Source organism: Globicephala melas, chromosome 1 (assembly GCF_963455315.2).
Source record: "Globicephala melas chromosome 1, mGloMel1.2, whole genome shotgun sequence".
Classification (NCBI taxonomy): Eukaryota; Metazoa; Chordata; class Mammalia; order Artiodactyla; family Delphinidae; genus Globicephala; species Globicephala melas.
In genome coordinates this window covers 106,150,221-106,171,377 of record NC_083314.1, presented here as the reverse complement: position 1 = coordinate 106,171,377, position 21,157 = coordinate 106,150,221, and the positions used below count along the sequence as shown (strand labels likewise).

The following is a 21,157-nucleotide window of genomic DNA, read 5'->3' as shown; positions in this document are numbered from 1 at the left end:
GTAGTACCACATCTTCTTTATCCATTCATCCGTTGATGGGCACTTAGGTTTTTTCCTTATCTGAGCTATTGTGAATAATGCTGCAATGAACATAGGAGTACAGATATCTCTGATAACCTGTTTTCATTCCCTTTGAATATATACCCAGAAGTGGTATTGCTGGATCGAATGATAGTTCTATTTTTAATTTTGGGGGGAAGCTTCATGCTGTTTTCCTTAATGGCTGTACCAGTTTACATGCCCACCAACAGTGCACAGGGGCTCCCTTTTTTCCACACCCTTGCCAACACTCATCTCTTTTTGATGTCTTTTTGATGATAGCCATTCTAACAGTATAAGGTGATATCTCATTTGATTTTGATATGCATTTCCCAGATGGTTAGTGATATTGAGTACCTTTTCATGTACCTATTGGCTCTTTGTATATCTTCTTTGAAAAAAATGTATATTCATTTCCTCTGCCCATTTTTTAATTAGATTGTTTCTTTGCTTTTGAGTTGTATGAGTTCTTCAGGTATTTTGGATATTAACTCCTTATCAGTAAATGATTTGCAAATATTTTTTCCCATTCTGTAGGTTGCCTTTTCATTTTATTGGTTTCCATTGCTGTGCAGAAGCTTTTTAGTTTATAGAGTCCCTCTTTTTTATTTTTGCTTTTGTTGCCTTTGCTTTTAGTGTCAAATCCAAAAAATCATCACCACGCCTGATATCAAGGTGCTTACCCCGTGTTTTTTCTTATAAGAGTTTTATGGTTTCAGGTCATAAATTTAAATTTTGAATACAGTTTGAGTTGATTTTTGTGTATAGTATAGGATCGGGGTCCAGTTTCATTTTTTTACATCTGGCTCTCCAGTTTTGCCAGCACCATTCATTGAAGATACTGTTCTTTCCATTGTATTGTATATTCTTAGCTCCTTTGTCATAAATTAATTGGCTATACATGCATGGGTTTATTTCTGGGCCATCTATTCTGTTCCATTGATCTATGTGTCCATTTCTATGCTAATATGTACTATACTATAGCTTTGTAACATGGTTTGCAATCAGGAAGTGTGATGCTTCCAGCTTTGTTCTTCTTCAAGATTGCTTTGGCTATTTGGGGTCTTTTGTGGTTGCATACAAATTTTAGGATACCTTGTTCTATTTCTGTGAAAAATGCCATTGGAATTTTGATGGGGGTTGAATTGAATCTGTAGATCACTTAGGATAGTAAGGACATTTTCACAATATTAATTATTCCAGTTCATGAGCAAAGAATATCTTTCCATTTATTTGTATCTTCTTCAGTTTCTTTCATCAGTGTCTTACAGTTTTCAGTGTACAGGTTTTTCATCTCCTTGGATAAATGTATTTCTAGGCGTTTTATTCTTTTTGATGAAATTATAAATGAGATTATTTTACTAATTTCTCTTTCTGATAATTCATTATTAATATATAGATGTACAACAGATTTTTATATACTGATTTTGTATCCTGCTGTTTACTGAATTCATTTACTAGTTCTAACAGTTTTTTGATGGCATCTTTAGGGTTTTCTATATATAATATCATGTCATTTACAAACAGTTACAGTTTTACTTCTTCCTTTCCAATTTGGATTCCTTCTATTCCTTTTTTTTCCCCCTAATTTCTCTGGCTAGGACTCCCAATTCTGTATTGAATAGAAGTGGTGAGAGTTGGCATCCTTGTCTTGTTCCTGATTTTAAAGGAAATGCTTTCAGTTTTTCACAGTTGTGTAATATGTTAACTGTAGGTTTGTCATATATGACCTTTATTATGTTGGAGTACATTCCCCCTATAACCACGTGTTGTGCATTTTCATCATGAATGGATATTGAACTTTGTCAGGTGCTTTTTCTGCATCTTTTGAGATGATCATATGACTTTTATCCTTCATTTTGTTAATGTGGTATCTCATTGATTTGCAGATGTTGAACCATCCTTATGTCCCTGGACCTAATCCCACTTGATCATGGTATATGATTCTTTTAATGCATTGTTGAATTCAGTTTGCTAATATTTTTTAAAAATATTTATTTATTTTAAAATACTTTTTTTTATTAAGTGATATTGGAGTATAGTTGATTTACAATGTTGTGTTAGTTTCTGCTGTACAGCAAAGTGAATCAGTTATACATATACATACATCCACTCTTTTTTAGATTCCCTTCCCATCTAGGTCACCACAGAGCCCTGAGTAGAGCTCCCTGTGCTAGACAGTAGGTTCTCATTTGTCATCTATTTTATTTATAGTAGTGTATATATGTCAATCCCCATCTTCCAGTTCATCCCATCTGCCTGCCTTCCCCCCTTGGTAACCATAAGTTTTTTTCTATATCTGTGACTCTGTTTCTGCTTTGCAAATAAGTTCATCTGTACCATTTTTCTAGATTCCACATGTAAGTGATATTATATGATATTTGTCTTTCTCTTTCTGACTTACTTCACTCTGTATGACAGTCTCTAGGTCCATCCATGTCACTGCAGATGGCATTATTTCGTTCCTTTTTGTGGCTGAGTAATAGTCCATTGTATATATGTACCACATCTTCTTTATGCATTCCTCTGTTGATGGACATTTAGGTTGCTTCCATGTCTTGGCTGATGTAAATAGTGCTGCAATGAACATCAGGGTGGATGCATCCTTTCAAATTTTGGTTTCCTCCAGATATATGCTCAGGAGTGGGATTGCTGAATTGTATGGTAGCTCTATTTTTAGTTTTTTAAGGAACCTCCATCGTGGCTGTACCAATTTATATTCCCACCAACAGTGTAGGAGGGTTCCCTTTTCTCCACACCATCTCCAGCATTTATTGTTTGTAGATTTTTTGATGCTGGCCATTCAGTTTGCTAATATTTTTTGAAGATTTTCGTGTCTATGTTCATCAGTGATGTTGACCTGTAATTTTCTTTTCTTGTGGCATCCTTGTCTGGTTTTGGTATCAGGGGAATGCTGGCCTGGTAAAATGAGTTTGGAAATGTTCCCATCTCTTTTCTTTAGACTAGTTTGAGGAGGATTGGTATTAATTCTTAAATGTTTGTTAGAATTCACCAATAAAGCCATTTGGTTCTGGACTTTTGTTGTTGGGAGATTTTTTTTTTATTATTATTATTACTGATTCAATCTCCTTACTAGTAATTGGTCTATTGAGATCTCATTTTATATTTTCTTCATGATTCAGTCTTGAGTTGTATGTTTCTAGGATTTTACCTATTTTTTTCTTTGCTGACCAATTTGTTAGTGTATAATTGTTCATAGTAGTGCCTTTTGATCCTTAGTATTTTTTTGGTGTCAAGTTGTAACATTTCCTCTTTCATTTCTGATTTTATTTATTTAAGTTCTCTCTCTTTTTTTCTTGTTAAGCCTTGCTAAAGGTTTGTCTATTGTGTTTATCTTTTTAAAAACTCAGCTCTTAGTTTCATTGATATTTTCTATGTCTTTTTAGTCACTGTTTAATTTATTTCCACTCTGATATTCATTTCCTTCCTTCTACTAACTTTGGGCTTAGTTTGTTCTTCCTTTTTTATTTCCTAAGGTAGAAATTTAGGTTGTTTTATTTGGTATCTTTCTTGTTTCTTAATGTAGGCGTTTATCGCTATAAACGTCCCTCTTATGTCTGCTTTTGCTGCATCCCATAAGCTTTGTTGTATTATATTTCCATTTTAATTTGTCTTAAGATAATTTTAATTTCTCTGTTGATTTATTCTTTGACACATTGGTTGTTATGTAGCATGTTGTTTAATCTCCAAGTAATGGTGAATTTTCCAGTTTTCTTCTTATAATTGATTTCTACTTTTATACCACTGTAGTTGGAAGATGCTTGATATGATTTTAATCTTCTTAAATTTATTAAGACTTGTTTTGTGACCTAACATATGATCTGTCCTGGAGAATGTTCCATATGCACTTGAGAAGAATATGTACACTCCTGTCATGTGTTGGATGGAATGTTCTGTAAATGTTAAGTCCATTTGGTCTAACTTGTAGTTCAGGTCCAATGTTTTCGTATTGATTTTCTGTCTGGATGATCTATCCATTGATGAAACTGGGATATTAAAGCCCCCTACATTAATATGTTGCTGTCTGTTAATGCTTGCTTTATATATTTAGGTGCTCCTGTGTTTTTTAGGTGCAAAATGTTTACAAATGTTATATTCTTTTGTTGGATTGACCCCTTTATCATTATATAATGACCCTCTTTGTCTCTTGTTACACTTTTGGCCTAAAGTCTGTTTTTTTTTTTAAATAAGTGTAGTTATCTCAGCTTTCTTTTGGTTTCCATTTACATGGAATATATTTTTACATCCCTTCACTTTCAGTCTATGTGTGTCCTTAAAACTGAAGTGAGTCTTTCTAGGCAGTATACAGTTAGGTCTTATTTTTTTATTAAACCACTTTGTCATTTGATTAGAGAATTTAGTCCATCTATATTTAATTATTGATAGGTATGGACCTACTATTGCCATTTTGTTCATTGTTCTCTGGCTGTTTTTAATTCCTTCGTTCCTTTCTTCTTCTGTTGCTCTCTGCCTTTATAATTTGATGATTTTCTATAGTGGAATGTTTAGTTTCCCTTATCTTTGTGTATCTATGATAAGTTTTGCTTTGTAGTTTTCTTGAGGCTTACATAAAACATCTTACATGTATAACAGTCTATTTTAAGTTGATAAGAACTTAACTTTGAATGTATACTAAAGCTTTACATTTTTACTCTGTCCCCCCTTTATTTTGTTTTTGATGTCAAAATTTACTTCTTTTTATCAGTGTACCCATTAACAAATCATTGTAGTTTTAGTTTTAATACTTTTGTCTTTGAACTTTCATACTGTAGTTATAAGTAATTTACTTACCACCATTACAACATTAGAGTATTATGAATTTAACTATATATTTACCTTTATCAATGAGATTTAAATTTTCATGTTTTCCTGTTAATAATTAGTATCCTTTTATTTCAGCTTGAAGAAGTCCCTGTAACATTTCTTGTAAGGTTAGTCTAGTGGAGATGAGCTCTTTCAGCTTTTGCTTCTCTGGAAAATGCTTTATCTCTCTTTCAAATCTGAAGGACAACTGCCAGGAAGAGTATTATTTTTTTTTTAACTCAAAGAGTATTTATTTAATTAATTAATTAATTTATTTATTTTGGCTGCGTTGGGCCTTTGTTGCTGCACATGGGCTTTCTCTATCTGCAGCGAGCAGGGGCTTCTCATTGTGGTGGCTTCTCTTGTTGCGGATGGGCTCTAGGTGCGCGGACTTCAGTAGTTGCAGCGCACAGGCTCAGTAGTTGTGGCACGTAGGCCCTAGAGCACTGGTTCAGTGGTTGTGGTGCACAGGCTTAGTTGCTCCATGGCATGTGGGATCTTCCCGGACCAGGGATCAAACCTGTGTCCCCTGCATTGGCAGGGCGGATTCTTAACCACTGCACCACCAGGGAAGTCCCAGGAAGAGTGTTCTTGGTTGGCAGTTCTTTTCTTTCAGCACTTTGAATATATCATGCCACTACCTTCTGGCCTGCAATTTCTGCTGATAGTCTTACAGGGTTCCCTTGTACTGCTCCTTCTGTACTGAGTTCTAAGGGGATAGCCATAGTACCTCCTTGGAAGCCTGTTAAGAACTGCTTCTTTGTCTGCTGTAATCTTGTGTGTCAGACTCAAGCCCTGTTGGCTTTCACAGCTAAGTGTTTTGAGGGCCCATCACTCAGGTGGAAGTCTTAAAAGTTGGAGCACTAGATGTGGGATCCAAGCCGTTTGCTTCTAAGGAAGAAACTGGAAGTCAGGTGTTCCCTCCCATTGTATGGCCCTGTGCTTGACGTGGGGTTTATGGCAAAAGTGAGTCTCAGCTTTCCTACTAGTTTTGGTGTGGGCATTTTCTTATCCACCCAATGTGTAGATGTTTTTTTCTCAGCTTGTTTCTTTTGAAGGGAATTGTTCCTTATGTAGCTGTAGATTTGGTGTTTTGTGTGTGGGAGGAGATATGAGAGGAGCCTATATCGCCATCTTGGCCTGGAACTTGTGCAAATACCAACTTAATCATAATGTTTACTTCAGAGGGTTTTATACTTGAAGTACTTTAAAAGGAGAAGCAGGGCTTCCCTGATGGCACAGTGGTTGAGAGTCCGCCTGCCGATGCAGGCGACATGGGTTCGTGCCCCGGTCCGGGAAGATCCCACATGTCGCGGAGCAGCTGGGCCTGTGAGCCATGGCCGCTGAGCCTGCGCATCCAGAGCCTATGCTCCGCAACGGGAGAGGCCACAACAGTGAGAGGCCTGCGTACCGCAGAAAAAAATAATAATAATAATAATAAAAAAATAAAAGGAGGAGCATTAGTGGGAAGCTGCCGCATAGCACAGGGAGATCAGCTCGATGCTTTGTGACGACCTAGAGTGGTGGGATAGGGAGGGTGGGAGGAAGGTTCAAGAAGGAGGGGATATGTGTATGCATATAGCTGATTCACTTTGTTGTACAGCAGAAACTAACAGAACATTGTAAAGCAATTATACTCCAATAAAGATATATATAAAAAAGAAAAAATAGGAGTATTTTTCGAAATCAGGCAAGTTCCTCTAAAAATCATAAAGTAGAAAGTACAAGATTCTGTTAAAAAATTTTTTTACTGGTTTTTGAGTACATATGTCATTTTTCAAATAACCTCTTGCTACTTATTCACCCCTATTGATCATGACAGTTTACTCTGGAATTTGAATTAATCTCAGTATTGATGCATAGAGATAAAAAATTTAATATTAGTTCAAACTGCCAATAAGTATGATTAACACTGTCAGCTAAGACCTTAAAAAAAGACCAACCTCACTGATAGTTTTGAAGCAATAAATGATTTTATAGCAAAATGGAAGTTATTGAAAACCAAAAGAACTCAGTCAATTAATACCTTAGAAATATTTGTAATTATTAACCTGAGCACTTAAATTCCTCTTATAAAATACTTTATATTCATAGTACTAGAGGAAAGATGAATAGACAGAATCTAAAATTAAGTTTCAGTTGAACACTCTATGAAATAGTAATATAGTTAGTGTTCTGGGGATTTACAACATTTACGCAAAATAATAAAACTTCATTGCAAAAAATTGACTAAAAATTTTAAAGATTCTGCATTGTATATCCCTTGTCACAGTAATAATGTCTGCTCACTTGTTAGATATTACCAATGAGATAAATAAAATTGTATTGCACTTATCAATTATTCAGAAGTTTTTAAGTTCAAATACTTAGGAAGTTGTGAAAATATTGTCAAAATAGCAGCAATTCTTAAATGAACCATACATACAGAGATCTTAGAACATGTACTATGATTAGCCAGTATACCAGACAGAGGTAGAATTTCTTTGTTTTCTGACAGTAGAAAGTAAGGCAACCACAGCTGGCTCCAGAGTCTAGATTGGAGAGAAGTTAAGGAGGATAAGAGAGAAAGAAAGAAGAAAAGCTAATAGAAGAGCAGAAGCTGGCATAAATGTAACAATTAGAAGTAACTATAAATAATGGAAAGCAATTCATTGACAGCAGCAGTAAATGACAGAGAACAGAAACAGAAGTGAGGGAGAAGAGAAGAACACTGTTTGAGGCACTGTTTCCAATTCACCTCTTTTGGTACCCTAACAAGTACCCTCATATTTGAGGAAGTAAGAGCAAAGCTAAGTCCATTTTCTGAAAGCCCTGAAGACATCACTGTATTATTGCACACTACAATAATGATCACAGAAGTGAACTTCTCTGAGTCTTAAGAAAAAGTTGAATTATGTTTAATATATTCAATATACTACATTTCTTTGTAAAAGTTAGGTGTTGAACTGTAAGTTAAATGGAATCCTGCTTATCTGAGATACCACATTTCTCAGTTTGGCTAGATAACACACAGAAGTTTAAAAAAAAACTTAAACTGCACACGACCTTATATGTGTCAACTTTATAATTACTTCATTAATTATGATTATAAAAATGTGAATACAAGACTTACTAAAAAAAATTCGCACTTCTGCCACTTATAAATCAAGTTTATCTAGATAAAGTACTGTAAAGACATCAAAAGACTGAAATATGCATGTTAAACTTTCATTTTGCAATGTACACTGTGGTTATGACAGTTTTAGTTTTAAGTACAGTATTTTTAGAAAGAATAGAAACTATCAGTTTAAAAGTGACTGGTTTAGAAATATGCATCTTATGGATACTTGTAAGAAAAGGAGAATGTATTTCAACAGGAAACTACTACGTATGTTTAACTTTTGAAATTAAAATGTCTTCCCTTTTTTTTTTTTTGGCTTTATCGCTTTTCAGTGTATGCAATCTTATTCTTAGGATCCCAAAGTTGGGTCAGAGGACCCAAATGAAGGACACGGAAAAACAGAAATGAAAAGTTTATTTAATAAGGATTAATTTATTAAATATTATTAATCATTTAAAGGCTTTTCTTTGAAAATTTTCTAGTAAAGATTTCTTGTGATGATGACATATAAAGCAGAGTAGCTAATAGACATTTATTTCCTATTAGAAAACTCTGCAGGGCATTGTTTTTTGTATGTATGTATGTTAGATTAACAAATGACTGTATACCTTTTTATACTTTTGCAGAAAATTTTTTAGATGTAAGATTTCAGTCTTGAATAGAAATTCATATTGTCATCAATGCTAAGAAAGAAAAAGTTCTATAAGGAAAATGTAATTTTCAGTGGAATTCTTTAGTATAGTTTAAACATATTTCTAGTGAATATAGATAATTTTCCCACAATGAAGGGTTTTAACAGAGCTTGGAAAACTCAAGAGTTCTTATAAAAAGAATTTCTGTACTAGGATGAAGTTTAACTTAGATGACTTCTAAGAGTCTGATTTTCTAAGTGATTCATTCATTTAAGAAATATGTAATCAGCACCTACTATGTACCAATTTTTCTACAGGAATCAGAATTAACCAGATTGCAAGCCAAAATTTCTGGACATGAAAGGGCAGAAGACATCAAGTTTCTACCAGCCCCATTTACATCTCCAGTAGAAATTGAGCCTGATATTCAAGATTCAAAATTTGCTAAGCATTCTCACACAGCTTTCTTCAAGTGTAGAAAACTACGTCGCTCTATTAGTGCCAGTGACCTTAGTTTCAGAACTCGTAGTGATGAAGATCTTTCTGAAGAATTACTGCAGGACTTAAAAAAAATGCAATTGAAACAACCTTCAACATTAGAAGAAAGCCAGAAGGATCTGACTTATACCCAGTCAGACTCATTTAAACCTCTCCCATATGACCTAGAAGATGATAGTTCTGAGAATAATGACTTCAGTACACTTAGTGGAATGCTAAAATATATAAACAAAGAAGTGAGACTATTAAAAAAATCTTCTATGCAAACAGGTGCTGGTTCAACTCAGGTATGTATTTCATACATTAGAAGTTATAATAATTTGTCTCCAATTAGTATCATTTTATTTTCTGTAAGAAAGAAACCCATACGTTTAAATGAAGCACTCATGCCATTAGGTGATGTACACAAATATTGAAAGTATGAAAAACTTCATTGTGAGTTTAGAATGCTTTTACCCTAGATAAGTAGAGTTGAAAATTAAGCTTTGAAAATTACCTTTTGTTAAAGTAGCCTATATATTTGATTAAATATAATCCCTATATTTGACTGAAGACTAATTCTACCTCATACTGGGAAAGTATTTTGAACTCCAGAGTATTAGAGAATGTTTTTTGGAGTTCCAAAATTAGTTGTGTTCCTAGACTTCCTGGAAACCATTCTAGTAAAGATTATTAAGGTAGTCTTTGTTTTGGTCATAGAATTTCCATAGTGGCTCAGAATATCTCATTCACATGATTTTTCTGCTCCCATTATTCCTGAGCATATCATACTGAAGAGGCAACTTTGTCCCTGCTACACATACCTTACAGACACTCGACATTGTTTATAAGCAGTTAATCTATAGTTTGCACAGAGAAATAAAGAATCTCTTCCAGGTAATTTTAGCTTTTTTCAAATGCCCATTTGCCTCATTTCAAACATATCAAAATAGGTTTGGTGGCCTAAAAAGTTTAAAAAGTGTTTTTAGAATGGATCCAAGACAAAGACTGTTGGAGCTTCTATTCATTTCTCCACGTCCTTCCTTACATTAAAAAGAGCTTAATCTGGGGAGTTCCCTGATAGCCTAGTGGTTAGGATTGTGGACTTTCACTGCCCTGGCTCAGGTTCAGTCCCTGGTGGGGAACTGAGATTCTGCAAGTCACATGGCACAGCCAAAAAAAAGAAAAAGCTTAATTTATTATTTATAAGCAGAAGACTAGAAATAATAATGGTATTGGTAAAAACAAAATTTACACGTTATGAAATTTCAAGTGTATAGCAAACAAGATGATAAAATAAACAAGGCAAACTTCTATAAAGCCTGATAAAATTAATTTTCATCTAGCCTTTAAAACTACAGTTGTGTTTATTGTATATCATTTATTTAGCCATTTAATTCATTTAGGATTTATTGAGCATCTACTATGTACCAGGCACTGGGATTATAGAAATAAACAAAACAAAAATGATCAAGACCCTGTCCAAACAGAGCTTACATTTTAGTGGGGAGATCATCAATAAACAAGTAAATAAACATATGCTCTAATGCCAGGTGGAAATAAGTGTCATGAAGAAAAGCTGGTAAGAGGATATGATGTGACTCAGGTATACTGTTTTAGATCTGGTGATCAGGGAAGGTCTCATGAGAAGATGACGTTTGATCAGAGTCCTATAGGAAGTAAGGAATTAAACTACTTCAGTATCTGAAGGAAGAGCATTGGAGGAATGGAAACAAGTGTTATCGTCCTGAGGTGGTAGCATGCCTGGTATGTTCAAAAAACTGCTAGGAGGTGTATGGATGATTTGGTGTAAATAAGAGGGAGGAGATGTGATAAGAGATAATGCCAAGGGTGGGGTAGTGGAGGTGGGGGTGCCATAGTGATCTTGTAGCTCCTTTTGAAGTGTGATGGGAAGACATCAGAGGGTTATGCTTAAGAAAGTGACATGATCTGATTTATGTTTTTAAAGGATCACTCTGATTGCTTTATGAAGAATGGATGATAAAGGGACAAGAACAGAGAACATATAGGAGGCTACTTGTAAAAATCCAGGCAGGATATGATTTTGGATAGGCAGGAGGATAGATGTGAAGGTGTTGAGAATGGTTCAATTTCTGGATATATTTTGCAGGTAGAGCAAACAGTGTTTGATGTAGGTTTTGAGTGACATAGAAGTCATGAAAGACTCCAAAGAGTTTAGCCAGAGTAACTGAGCATTTACTGAGATGAGGAATACTAGGAGATGAGCAGATTTGGAGGCATGGAGAGAATCAAGGGTTTGATTTTAGATATAATAAATTTGAGAGTTCTATTAGATGTCCAGATGAAGATGATAAATTGTTGCATTTATGAGACAAATTATAAATTTAGATATCATCAGCATATAGATGGTAGTTATAGCCATAATGATGGATTAAATCAAGGAAATTAATGGAGGTTAAAAAAAGAAAAAAGTCCAAAAACTAAGCCTAATTTAGTAAGGCTAAATTACTTTTAGCATGTGAGTATTGATAATTTAAATTAAAGCTAACTGAGAAGTAAACAGTGAGATAGGAGAAAAATAGGAGAGTATAATAATATTCCATAAGCCAAGTAAAAATGTGCTTCAAGAAGGAGGGTGAGATCAACTGTGTCAAATGTTGCTAAATAAAGTGAGGATTGATAATTGATATCATATTTGGTAATGTGGAAGCTGTTAATGACATTTTTAAGAATGGCTTCAGAGTAATAGTGAGGATAAAAGCCTGATTAGAGTGGAATCAGCAAAGAATGGGAGGAGAAGAAATGCAAACACCAAGAATAAACAACTCTTGATATACAGTAGAGCAGAGAAATGAGGGGAATGTGATGTCAAGGGAGAGTTTTTTATTTTGTTTTTTAGGATAAGAGATAAAACAGCATTTTGTATGTTGGTAGGAATGATCCAGTAGATGAGGAAACTGATAATGCAAGACAGAGTGGAAGGAGTAAAATCCTTAAGGTAGGCTGAAGGGGACAGGATCCAGAAGAGAAGTAGAATTGGCCTTGAATAAAAGAAGGGGCAGTTTATCCACTGTACTGGGAAGGAAGGCAGAATATAAGGGTACAGAAATACATGGAGTGGAAGAAACACATGGTGGGAGGGGAGGAATTCCATTATTAATTGCCTTTGTTTTCTTAGTGAAATAAGAAACAGGGTTATCAGCTAAGGCAGGGTAGGGTATTAGAGGTTTAAGAAGAGGGGAGGTATATGAAACAGTTATCTTGTAGAGTGGGAAAATATAAATGGACTAGGGAAGTCTAGTAGGATTGCCAAGGAGACAGTTTTGTTGTGTAGAACTGCCATGCAAACCATAAGACATCTGGTGTCTTTTGTCCCTGTCTATTCTGTGCCAGCAACAGGATGTCCCTTTTTCCCCATCATAGTGACAACCAACAAGTACTCTTACAGATTTCCAGAATGTTCCCTAGGGGAGAGTACTGCTCCCTTTAAGAACCTCTGCTATATTCCAATGGCCCTTACAGTCATGGATATACAAGAGTCTTATTTCTGGTAAAATAGAATTTATACAGGATAAGTTTGTGATAGATTTACTATTCTAAATGCTTTACATAGATTAACTCATTTAATCTTTACTAACAACCTTGTGATAGGTACTATTATTATCCTAATAATACCAAATCTTCTATTTTAGTGGCTATTATTATTATTCTCACTATATAGATGAGGAAGCTGAGTCTCTGTTCTTAACCACTATTGATAATACTATTTACATAATTGTACTTATCTTTTCTTCAGTACTGTCTAATTATATAGTTTGGTCTTGCAACTACTTAGTCAATTAGAGATTAAGGTTGTGGGACTTAAAATTACTACACAGCTGATAGAATATTTCTCACTCTAAAGCTCATTGGGAAAGATGGATGGATTTGAATATTTCAAATCAATTTACCTATTCTATTATCATGGAAACTCAGTGCAAAATACTTTAGTCAGTTCTTAAGAAAATCTAGCCAAAGTTAAATTCTGTACACATATAGTTTTATTTATTGCTAGTGTTAAAAAAACAAAAAGGTGGAGCACAAAGTGGAGTCACTTGCCCCTAGGACAGCAAACCAAGACCTAATTGCAGCCTCTCCTAGGAGTGGAATTTTAAGTCAATCATTGGAATTTTCTGATCAGCATTAGCGGGGTAATCTGCCTGATAAGACCCCTGCCACCCTTCCCCCAAAGAAAGGTGACCTTGACTGAAACAATCCTTTCTTTTCTTTTGCTAATAACTGTCTTATCCTGCCCAGATTCTGCCTATTAAAGCCTTCCATATTGTACAGCTCCTTTTGTTGCAGGAAGGGGGACCCCTTCCAGGGCCTGAGAGTGGACTCTTCTCTAACACTCAGAAATGAATTGTCCGAGGAGACACATGTGCTGACAAAGCAAGAGACTATTGGGAAGGGGCACCTGGGTGGAGAGCAGGAGGGTAAGGGAACCCAGGAGGACTGCTCTGCCACTGGCTTTCAGTCTCGGGTTTGACGGTGATGGGATTAGTTTCCAGGTTGTCTCTGGCCAATCATTTTGACTCAGGGTCCTTCCTGGTGGCGCACACATCACTCAGCCAAGATGGATTCCAGCGAGAATTCTGGGAGGGTGCTAGGACATATGGACTGGTGTCTCCTCTCTCCTTTTGACCTTCCCTGAATTACTCCGGTTGGTGGTAGCTTGTTAATTCTGCATTCCTTCCCAGGACCTCCTGTTTAAGGTAATTCATGCAAGTGGTTACTATGGTGCCTGGCTAGGGCATCGGTTTCAGTCAGTGTTTCCCCTAACACTCTGAGCACCTCTCCTGTTTACTAGATGAAATGCTATCTGATTCATGCATTATTCATAAAGCCAATTAGATCTTCAAATATACTTGGTTGTATTTTGTTTTTTAACACTAGTGATACTCTGCTGAGTTTTAAATGCATTAACCACTGTTAATGCCAAAAACTTGGCCTCTGTGCACTGGTGCCGAACTGAATTTCAGAGACAGAGTTTTGGGTGAAGTAGAAAAGGAGAGCTTTATTGCTTTGCCAGGCAAAGGGGGATACAGCAGGCTCGTAGCCTCAAAACCCAGGGAGTTTGGTGAGGAATTTTATAGCAATGGTTCAAGGGCAGGGTTGCTGATAAGGATCAGGGTATGTGCAGGGCCTGTATTCCTTTAATCTGTCCTCAGGTGGTTTCCTGATGAGCTTCTGTGGTTCTTGAGGTTATCAAACTGTGACTTTCTCTCTGGAATGAAGAATGCTTCAAGTAGTTAACATCTTCCATTTGTTGGGAGTTTTAGTTCTGCAGAAGAGCTCAAAGATATTGTTATGTGTATCCCTTGAGGCAGAACCAGGACCCTGCCCCAAGGCTGCGCTATTGTTTTTTTTTTTTTTTTTTTTTTAACATCTTTATTGGGGTATAATTGCTTTACAATGGTGTGTTAGTTTCTGCTTTATAACAAAGTGAATCAGTCATACATAAACATATGTTCCCATATGTCTTCCCTGTTGCGTCTCCCTCCCTCCCACCCTCCCCATCCCACCCCTCCAGGCTGTCACAAAGCACCGAGCCAATATCCCTGTGCCATGCGGCTGCTTCCCACTAGCTATCTACCTTACTGCGTTTGTTAGTGTGTATATGCCCATGACTCTCTCTCGCCCTGTCACAGCTCACCCTTCCCCTTCCCCATAACCTCAAGTCCGTTCTCTAAGAGGTCTGTGTCTTTATTCCTGCTTTACCCCTAGGTTCTTCATGACATTTTTTTCTTAAATTCCATATATATGTGTTAGCATACGGTATTTGTCCTTTTCTTTCTGACTTACTTCACTCTGTATGACAGACTCTAGGTCTATCCACCTCATTACAAATAGCTCAATTTCGTTTCTTTTTATGGCTGAGTAATATTCCATTGTATATATGTGCCACATCTTCTTTATCCATTCATCCGATGACGGGCACTTAGGTTGTTTCCATCTCCGGGCTATTGTAAATAGAGCTGCAATGAACATTTTGGTACATGACTCTTTTTGAATTTTGGTTCTCTCAGGGTATATGCCCAGTAGTGGGACCGCTGGGTCATATGGTAGTTCTATTTGTAGTTTTTTAAGGAACCTCCATACTGTTCTCCATAGTGGCTGAACCAATTCACATTCCCACCAGCAGTGCAAGAGTGTTCCCTTTTCTCCACACCCTCTCCAGCATTTATTGTTTCTAGATTTTTTGATGATGGCCATTCTGACTGGTGTGAGATGATATCTCATTGTAGTTTTGATTTGCATTTCTCTAATGATTAATGATGTTGAGCATTCTTTCATGTGTTTGTTGGCAGTCTGTATATCTTCTTTGGAGAAATGTCTATTTAGATCTTCTGCCCATTTTTGGATTGGGTTGTTTGTTTTCTTGTTATTGAGCTGCATAAGCTGCTTGTAAATTTTGGAGATTAATCCTTTGTCGGTTGCTTCATTTGCAAATATTTTCTCCCATTCTGAGGGTTGTCTTTTGGTCTTGTTTACGGTTTCCTTTGCTGTGCAAAAGCTTTTAAGTTTCATTAGGTCCCATTTGTTTATTTTTGTTTTTATTTCCATTACTCTAGGAGGTGGGTCAGAAAGGATCTTGCTTTGATTTATGTCATAGAGTGTTCTGCCTATGTTTTCCTCTAAGAGTTTGATAGTTTCTGGCCTTACATTTAGGTCTTTAATCCATTTTGAGCTTATTTTTGTGTATGGTGTTAGGGAGTGATCTAATCTCATACTTTTACATGTACCTGTCCAGTTTTCCCAGCACCACTTATTGAAGAGGGTGTCCTTTCTCCATTGTACATTACTGCCACCTTTATCAAAGATAAGGTGTCCATATGTGCATGGGTTTATCTCTGGGCTTTCTATCCTGTTCCATTGATCTATCTTTCTGTTTTTGTGCCAGTACCATACCGTCTTGATGACTGTAGCTTTGTAGTATAGTCTGAAGTCAGGGAGCCTGATTCCTCCAGTTCCTTCTTTCGTTCTCAAGATTGCTTTGGCTATTCGGGGTCTTTTGTGTTTCCATACAAATTGTGAAAGTTTTTGTTCTAGTTCTGTGAAAAATGCCAGTGGTAGTTTGATAGGGATTGCATTGAATCTATAGATTGCTTTGGGTAGTAGAGTCATTTTCACGATGTTGATTCTTCCAATCCAAGAACATGGTATATCTCTCCATCTATTTATATCATCTTTAATTTCTTTCATCAGTGTCTTATAATTTTCTGCATACAGGTCTTTTGTCTCCTTAGGTAGGTTTATTCCTAGATATTTTATTCTTTTTGTTGCAATGGTAAATGGGAGTGTTTTCTTGATTTCACTTTCAGATTTTTCATCATTAGTATATAGGAATGCCAGAGATTTCTGTGCATTAATTTTGTATCCTGCCACTTTACCAAATTCATTGATTAGCTCTAGTAGTTTTCTGGTAGCATCTTTAGGGTTCTCTATGTATAGGATCATGTCATCTGCAAACAGTGACAGCTTTACTTCTTCTTTTCCAATTTGGATTCCTTTTATTTCCTTTTCTTCTCTGATTGCTGTGGCTAAAACTTCCAAAACAATGTTGAATAATAGTGGTGAGAGTGGGCAACCTTGTCTTGTTCCTGATCTTAGTGGAAATGCTTTCAGTTTTTCACCATTGAGGATGATGTTTGCTGTGGGCTTGTCATATATGGCCTTTATTATGTTGAGGAAAGTTCCCTCTATGCCTACTTTCTGCAGGGTTTTTATCATAAATGGGTGTTGAATTTTGTCAAAAGCTTTCTCTGCATCTATTGAGATGATCATATGGTTTTTCTCCTTCAATTTGTTAATATGGTGTATCACATTGATAGATTTGCGTATATTGAAGAATCCTTGCATTCCTGGAATGAACCCCACTTGATCATGGTGTATGATCCTTTTAATGTGCTGTTGGATTCTGTTTGCTAGTATTTTGTTGAGGATTTTTGCATCTATGTTCATCAGTGATATTGGCCTGTAGTTTTCTTTCTTTGTGACATCCTTGTCTGGTTTTGGTATCAAGGTGATGGTGGCCTCGTAGAAGGAGTTAGGGAGTGGTCCTCCCTCTGCTATATTTTGGAAGAGTTTGAGAAGGATAGGTGTTAGCTCTTCTCTAAATGTTTGATAGAATTCGCCTGTGAAGCCATCTGGTCCTGGGCTTTTCTTTGTTGGAAGATTTTTAATCACAGTTTCAATTTCAGTGCTTGTGATTGGTCTGTTCATATTTTCTATTTCTTCCTGATTCAGTCTTGGCAGGTTGTGCATTTCTAAGAATTTGTCCATTTCTTCCAGATTGTCCATTTTATTGGCATAGAGTTGCTTGTAGTAATCTCTCATGATCTCTTTTATCTCTGCAGTGTCAGTTGTTACCTCTCCTTTTTCATTTCTAATTCTATTGATTTGAGTCTTCTCCCTTTTTTTCTTGATGAGTCTGGCTAGTGGTTTATCTATTTTGTTTATCTTCTCAAAGAACCAGCTTTTAGTTTTATTGATCTTTGCTATTGTTTCCTTCATTTCTTTTTCATTTATTTCTGATCTGATTTTTATGATTTCTTTCCTTCTGCTAGCTTTGGGGTTTTTTTGTTCTTCTTTCTCTAATTGCTTGAGGTGCAAGGTTAGGTTGTTTATTCGAGATGTTTCCTGCTTCTTAAGGTGGGCTTGTATTGCTATAAACTTCCCCCTTAGAACTGCTTTTGCTGCATCCCACAGGTTTTGGGTCGTTGTGTCTCCATTGTCATTTGTTTCTAGGTATTTTTTGATTTCCTCTTTGATTTCTTCAGTGATCTCTTCATTATTAAGTAGTGTATTGTTTAGCCTCCATGTGTTTGTATTTTTTACAGATCTTTTCCTGTAATTGATATCTAGTCTCATGGCGTTGTGGTCAGAAAAGATACTTGATACAATTTCAATTTTCTTAAATTTACCAAGGCTTGATTTGTGACCTAAGATATGATCTATCCTGGAGAATGTTCCATGAGCACTTGAGAAAAATGTGTATTCTGTTGTTTTTGGATGGAGTGTCCTATAAATATCAATTAAGTCCATCTTGTTTAATGTATCATTTAAAGCTTGTGTTTCCTTATTTATTTTCATTTTAGATGATCTGTCCATGGGTGAAAGTGGGGTGTTTAAGTCCCCTACTATGAATGTGTTACTGTCGATTTCCCCTTTTATGGCTGTTAGTATTTGCCTTATGTATTGAGGTGCTCCTATGTTGGGTGCATAAATATTTACAATTGTTATATCTTCTTCTTGGATCGATCCCTTGATCATTATGTAGTGTCCTTCTTTGTCTCTTTTAATAGTCCTTATTTTAAAGTCTATTTTGTCTGATATGAGAATTGCTACTCCAGCTTTCTTTTGGCTTCCATTTGCATGGAATATCTTTTTCCATCCCCTTACTTTCAGTCTGTATGTGTCTCTAGGTCTGAAGTGGGTCTCTTGTAGACAGCATATATAAGGGTTTTGTTTTTGTATCCATTCAGCTAATCTGTGTCTTTTGGTGGGAGCATTTAGTCCATTTACATTTAAGGTAATTATCGATATGTATGTTCCTATTCTCATTTTCTAAATTGTTTTGGGTTCGTTATTATAGGTCTTTTCCTTCTCTTGTGTTTCTTGCCTAGAGAAGATCCTTTAGCATTTGTTGTAAAGCTGGTTTGGTGGTGCTGAACTCTCTCAGCTTTTGCTTGTCTGTAAAGGTTTTAATTTCTCCATCAAATCTGAATGAGATCCTTGCTGGGTAGAGTAGTCTTGGCTGCATGTTTTTCTCCTTCATCACTTTCAGTATGTCCTGCCACTCCCTTCTGGCTTGTAGGGTTTCTGCTGAGAGATCAGCTGTTAACCTTATGGGGATTCCCTTATGTGTTATTTGTTGTTTTTCCCTTGCTGCTTTTAATATGCTTTCTTTGTATTTAATTTTTGACAGTTTGATTAATATGTGTCTTGGCGTATTTCTCCTTGTATTTATCCTGTATGGGACTCTCTGTGCTTCCTGGACTTGATTAACTATTTCCTTTCCCATATTAGGGAAGTTTTCAACTATAATCTCTTCAAATATCTTCTCAGTCCCTTTCTTTTTCTCTTCTTCTTCTGGAACCCCTATAATTCGAATGTTGGTGCGTTTAATGTTGTCCCAGAGGTCTCTGAGACTGTCCTCAGTTCTTTTCATTCTTTTTTCTTTATTCTGCTCTGCAGTAGTTATTTCCACTATTTTATCTTCCAGGTCACTTATCCGTTCTTCTGCCTCAGTTATTCTGCTATTGATCCCATCTAGAGTACTTTTAATTTCATTTATTGTGTTGTTCATCGTTGCTTGTTTCATCTTTAGTTCTTCTAGGTCCTTGTTAACTGATTCTTGCATTTTGTCCAATCTATTGTCCATTCTATCTCCAAGATTTCGGATCAACCTTACTATCATTATTCTGAATTCTCTTTCAGGTAGACTGCCTATTTCCTCTTCATTTGTTAGGTCTGGTGCATTTTTATCTTGCTCCTTTATCTGCTGTGTGTTTTTCTGTCTTCTCATTTTGCTTATCTTACTGTGTTTGGGGTCTCCTTTTTGCAGGCTGCAGGTTTGTGGTTCCTCCTGTTTTTGATGTCTGTCTCTAGTGGCTAAGGTTGGTTCAGTGGGTTGTGTAGGCTTCCTGGTGGAGGGGGCTAGTGCCTGTGTTGTGGTGGATGAGGCTGGATCTTGTCTCTCTAGTGGGCAGGTTCACGTCTGGTGGTGTGTTTGGGGGTGTCTGTGGCCTTATTATGATTTTAGGCAGCCTCTCTGCTAATGGGTGGGGTTGTGTTCCTGTTTTGCTAGTTGTTTGGCATAGGTTTTCCAGCACTGTGGCTTGCTGGTCGTTGAGTGAAGCTGGGTGCTGGTGTTAAGATGGAGGTCTCTGGGAGATTTTCGCCGTTTGATATTATGTGGTGCTGGGAGGTCTCTTGTTGATCAGTGTCCTGCAGTTGGCTGTCCTACCTCAGAGGCAGAGCCCTGCCTCCTGGCTGGAGCACCAAAAGCTTTTCATCCACAGGCTCAGGATAAAAGGGAGAAAAAGTAGAGGGAATTAGTAGAAGTATGAGGAAAGAAAGAAGGAAAGGAGGGTAGGAAGGAAGGAAGAAAGAAAGAAAGAAGCAAAGAAGGAAAGAAGGCAAGAAGGAAAGAAAGGAGGGAGGGAGGGAGGGAGGAAGGAAGGAAGGAGGGAAAGAAGGAAAAAAGACAGAAAGAAAGAAGATACAGTAAAAATAAAATACAGTATAATAAAGTATTGAATTACAAACTTCTTATTTAGAAGAAAAAAAAAAAAAAAGGGACGGAAAGAACCTAGGACAAATGTTGGAAGCAAAGCTATACAGACAAAATCTTACACAGAAGCATACACATACACCCTCACTAAAAGAGGTAAATGGGGAAAAATCCTAAATCTTGCTGTCAGATACCACCTCCTCAATTTGGGATGATTCGTTGTCTAAAGGAGGGAAGGAAGGACGGAAAGAAAGAAAGAAAGAACGAAGGTAAAGTATAATAAGGTTATTAAAATTAATTATTAAGAAAAAAAATTAAAAAAAAAAACATGGACGGATAGAACCCTAGGACAAATGGTGGAAGCAAGACTATACAGACAAGATCTCACACAGAAGCATACACATACACATTCACAAAAAGAGGAAAGGGGAAAAAAAATCATAGATCTTGCTCCTAAAGTCCACTTCCTTAATTTGGGACGATTGGTTGTCTATTCAGGTATTCCACAGATGCAGGGTACATCAAGTTGATTGTGGAGCTTTAATCCGCTGTTTCTGAGGCTGCTGGGAGGGATTTCCCTTTCTCTTCTTTGTTCTCAGAGCTCCCAGGGCTAAGCTTTGGATTTGGCCCTGCCACTGCGTGTAGATCGCTGGAGGGCGTCTGTTTTTTGCTCAGACAGGATGGGGTTAAAAGAGCCGCTGATTGGGGGCTCTGGCGCACTCAGGCCGGCGGGGACGGAGGGGCACAGAGTGCGGGGCGGGCCTGCGGTGGCAAAGGCCGGCGTGACTTTGCACCAGCCTGAGGCGCGCTGTGCGCTCTCCCGGG

At 36.7% G+C, this 21,157-nt stretch overlaps 1 protein-coding gene across 1 annotated transcript in view; it reads left to right on the top strand.

Annotated features, from left to right (window-relative positions):
* CCDC18 (coiled-coil domain containing 18) overlaps positions 1-21,157 on the top strand; it is a 140,697-nt gene that overhangs the window by 101,461 nt on the left and 18,079 nt on the right. Inside the window, exon 29 of the mRNA XM_030868681.3 lies at positions 8,913-9,380. Within this exon, the coding sequence (XP_030724541.3) occupies positions 8,913-9,380 (468 nt within the window). The remainder of the gene's footprint in view (positions 1-8,912; positions 9,381-21,157) is intronic.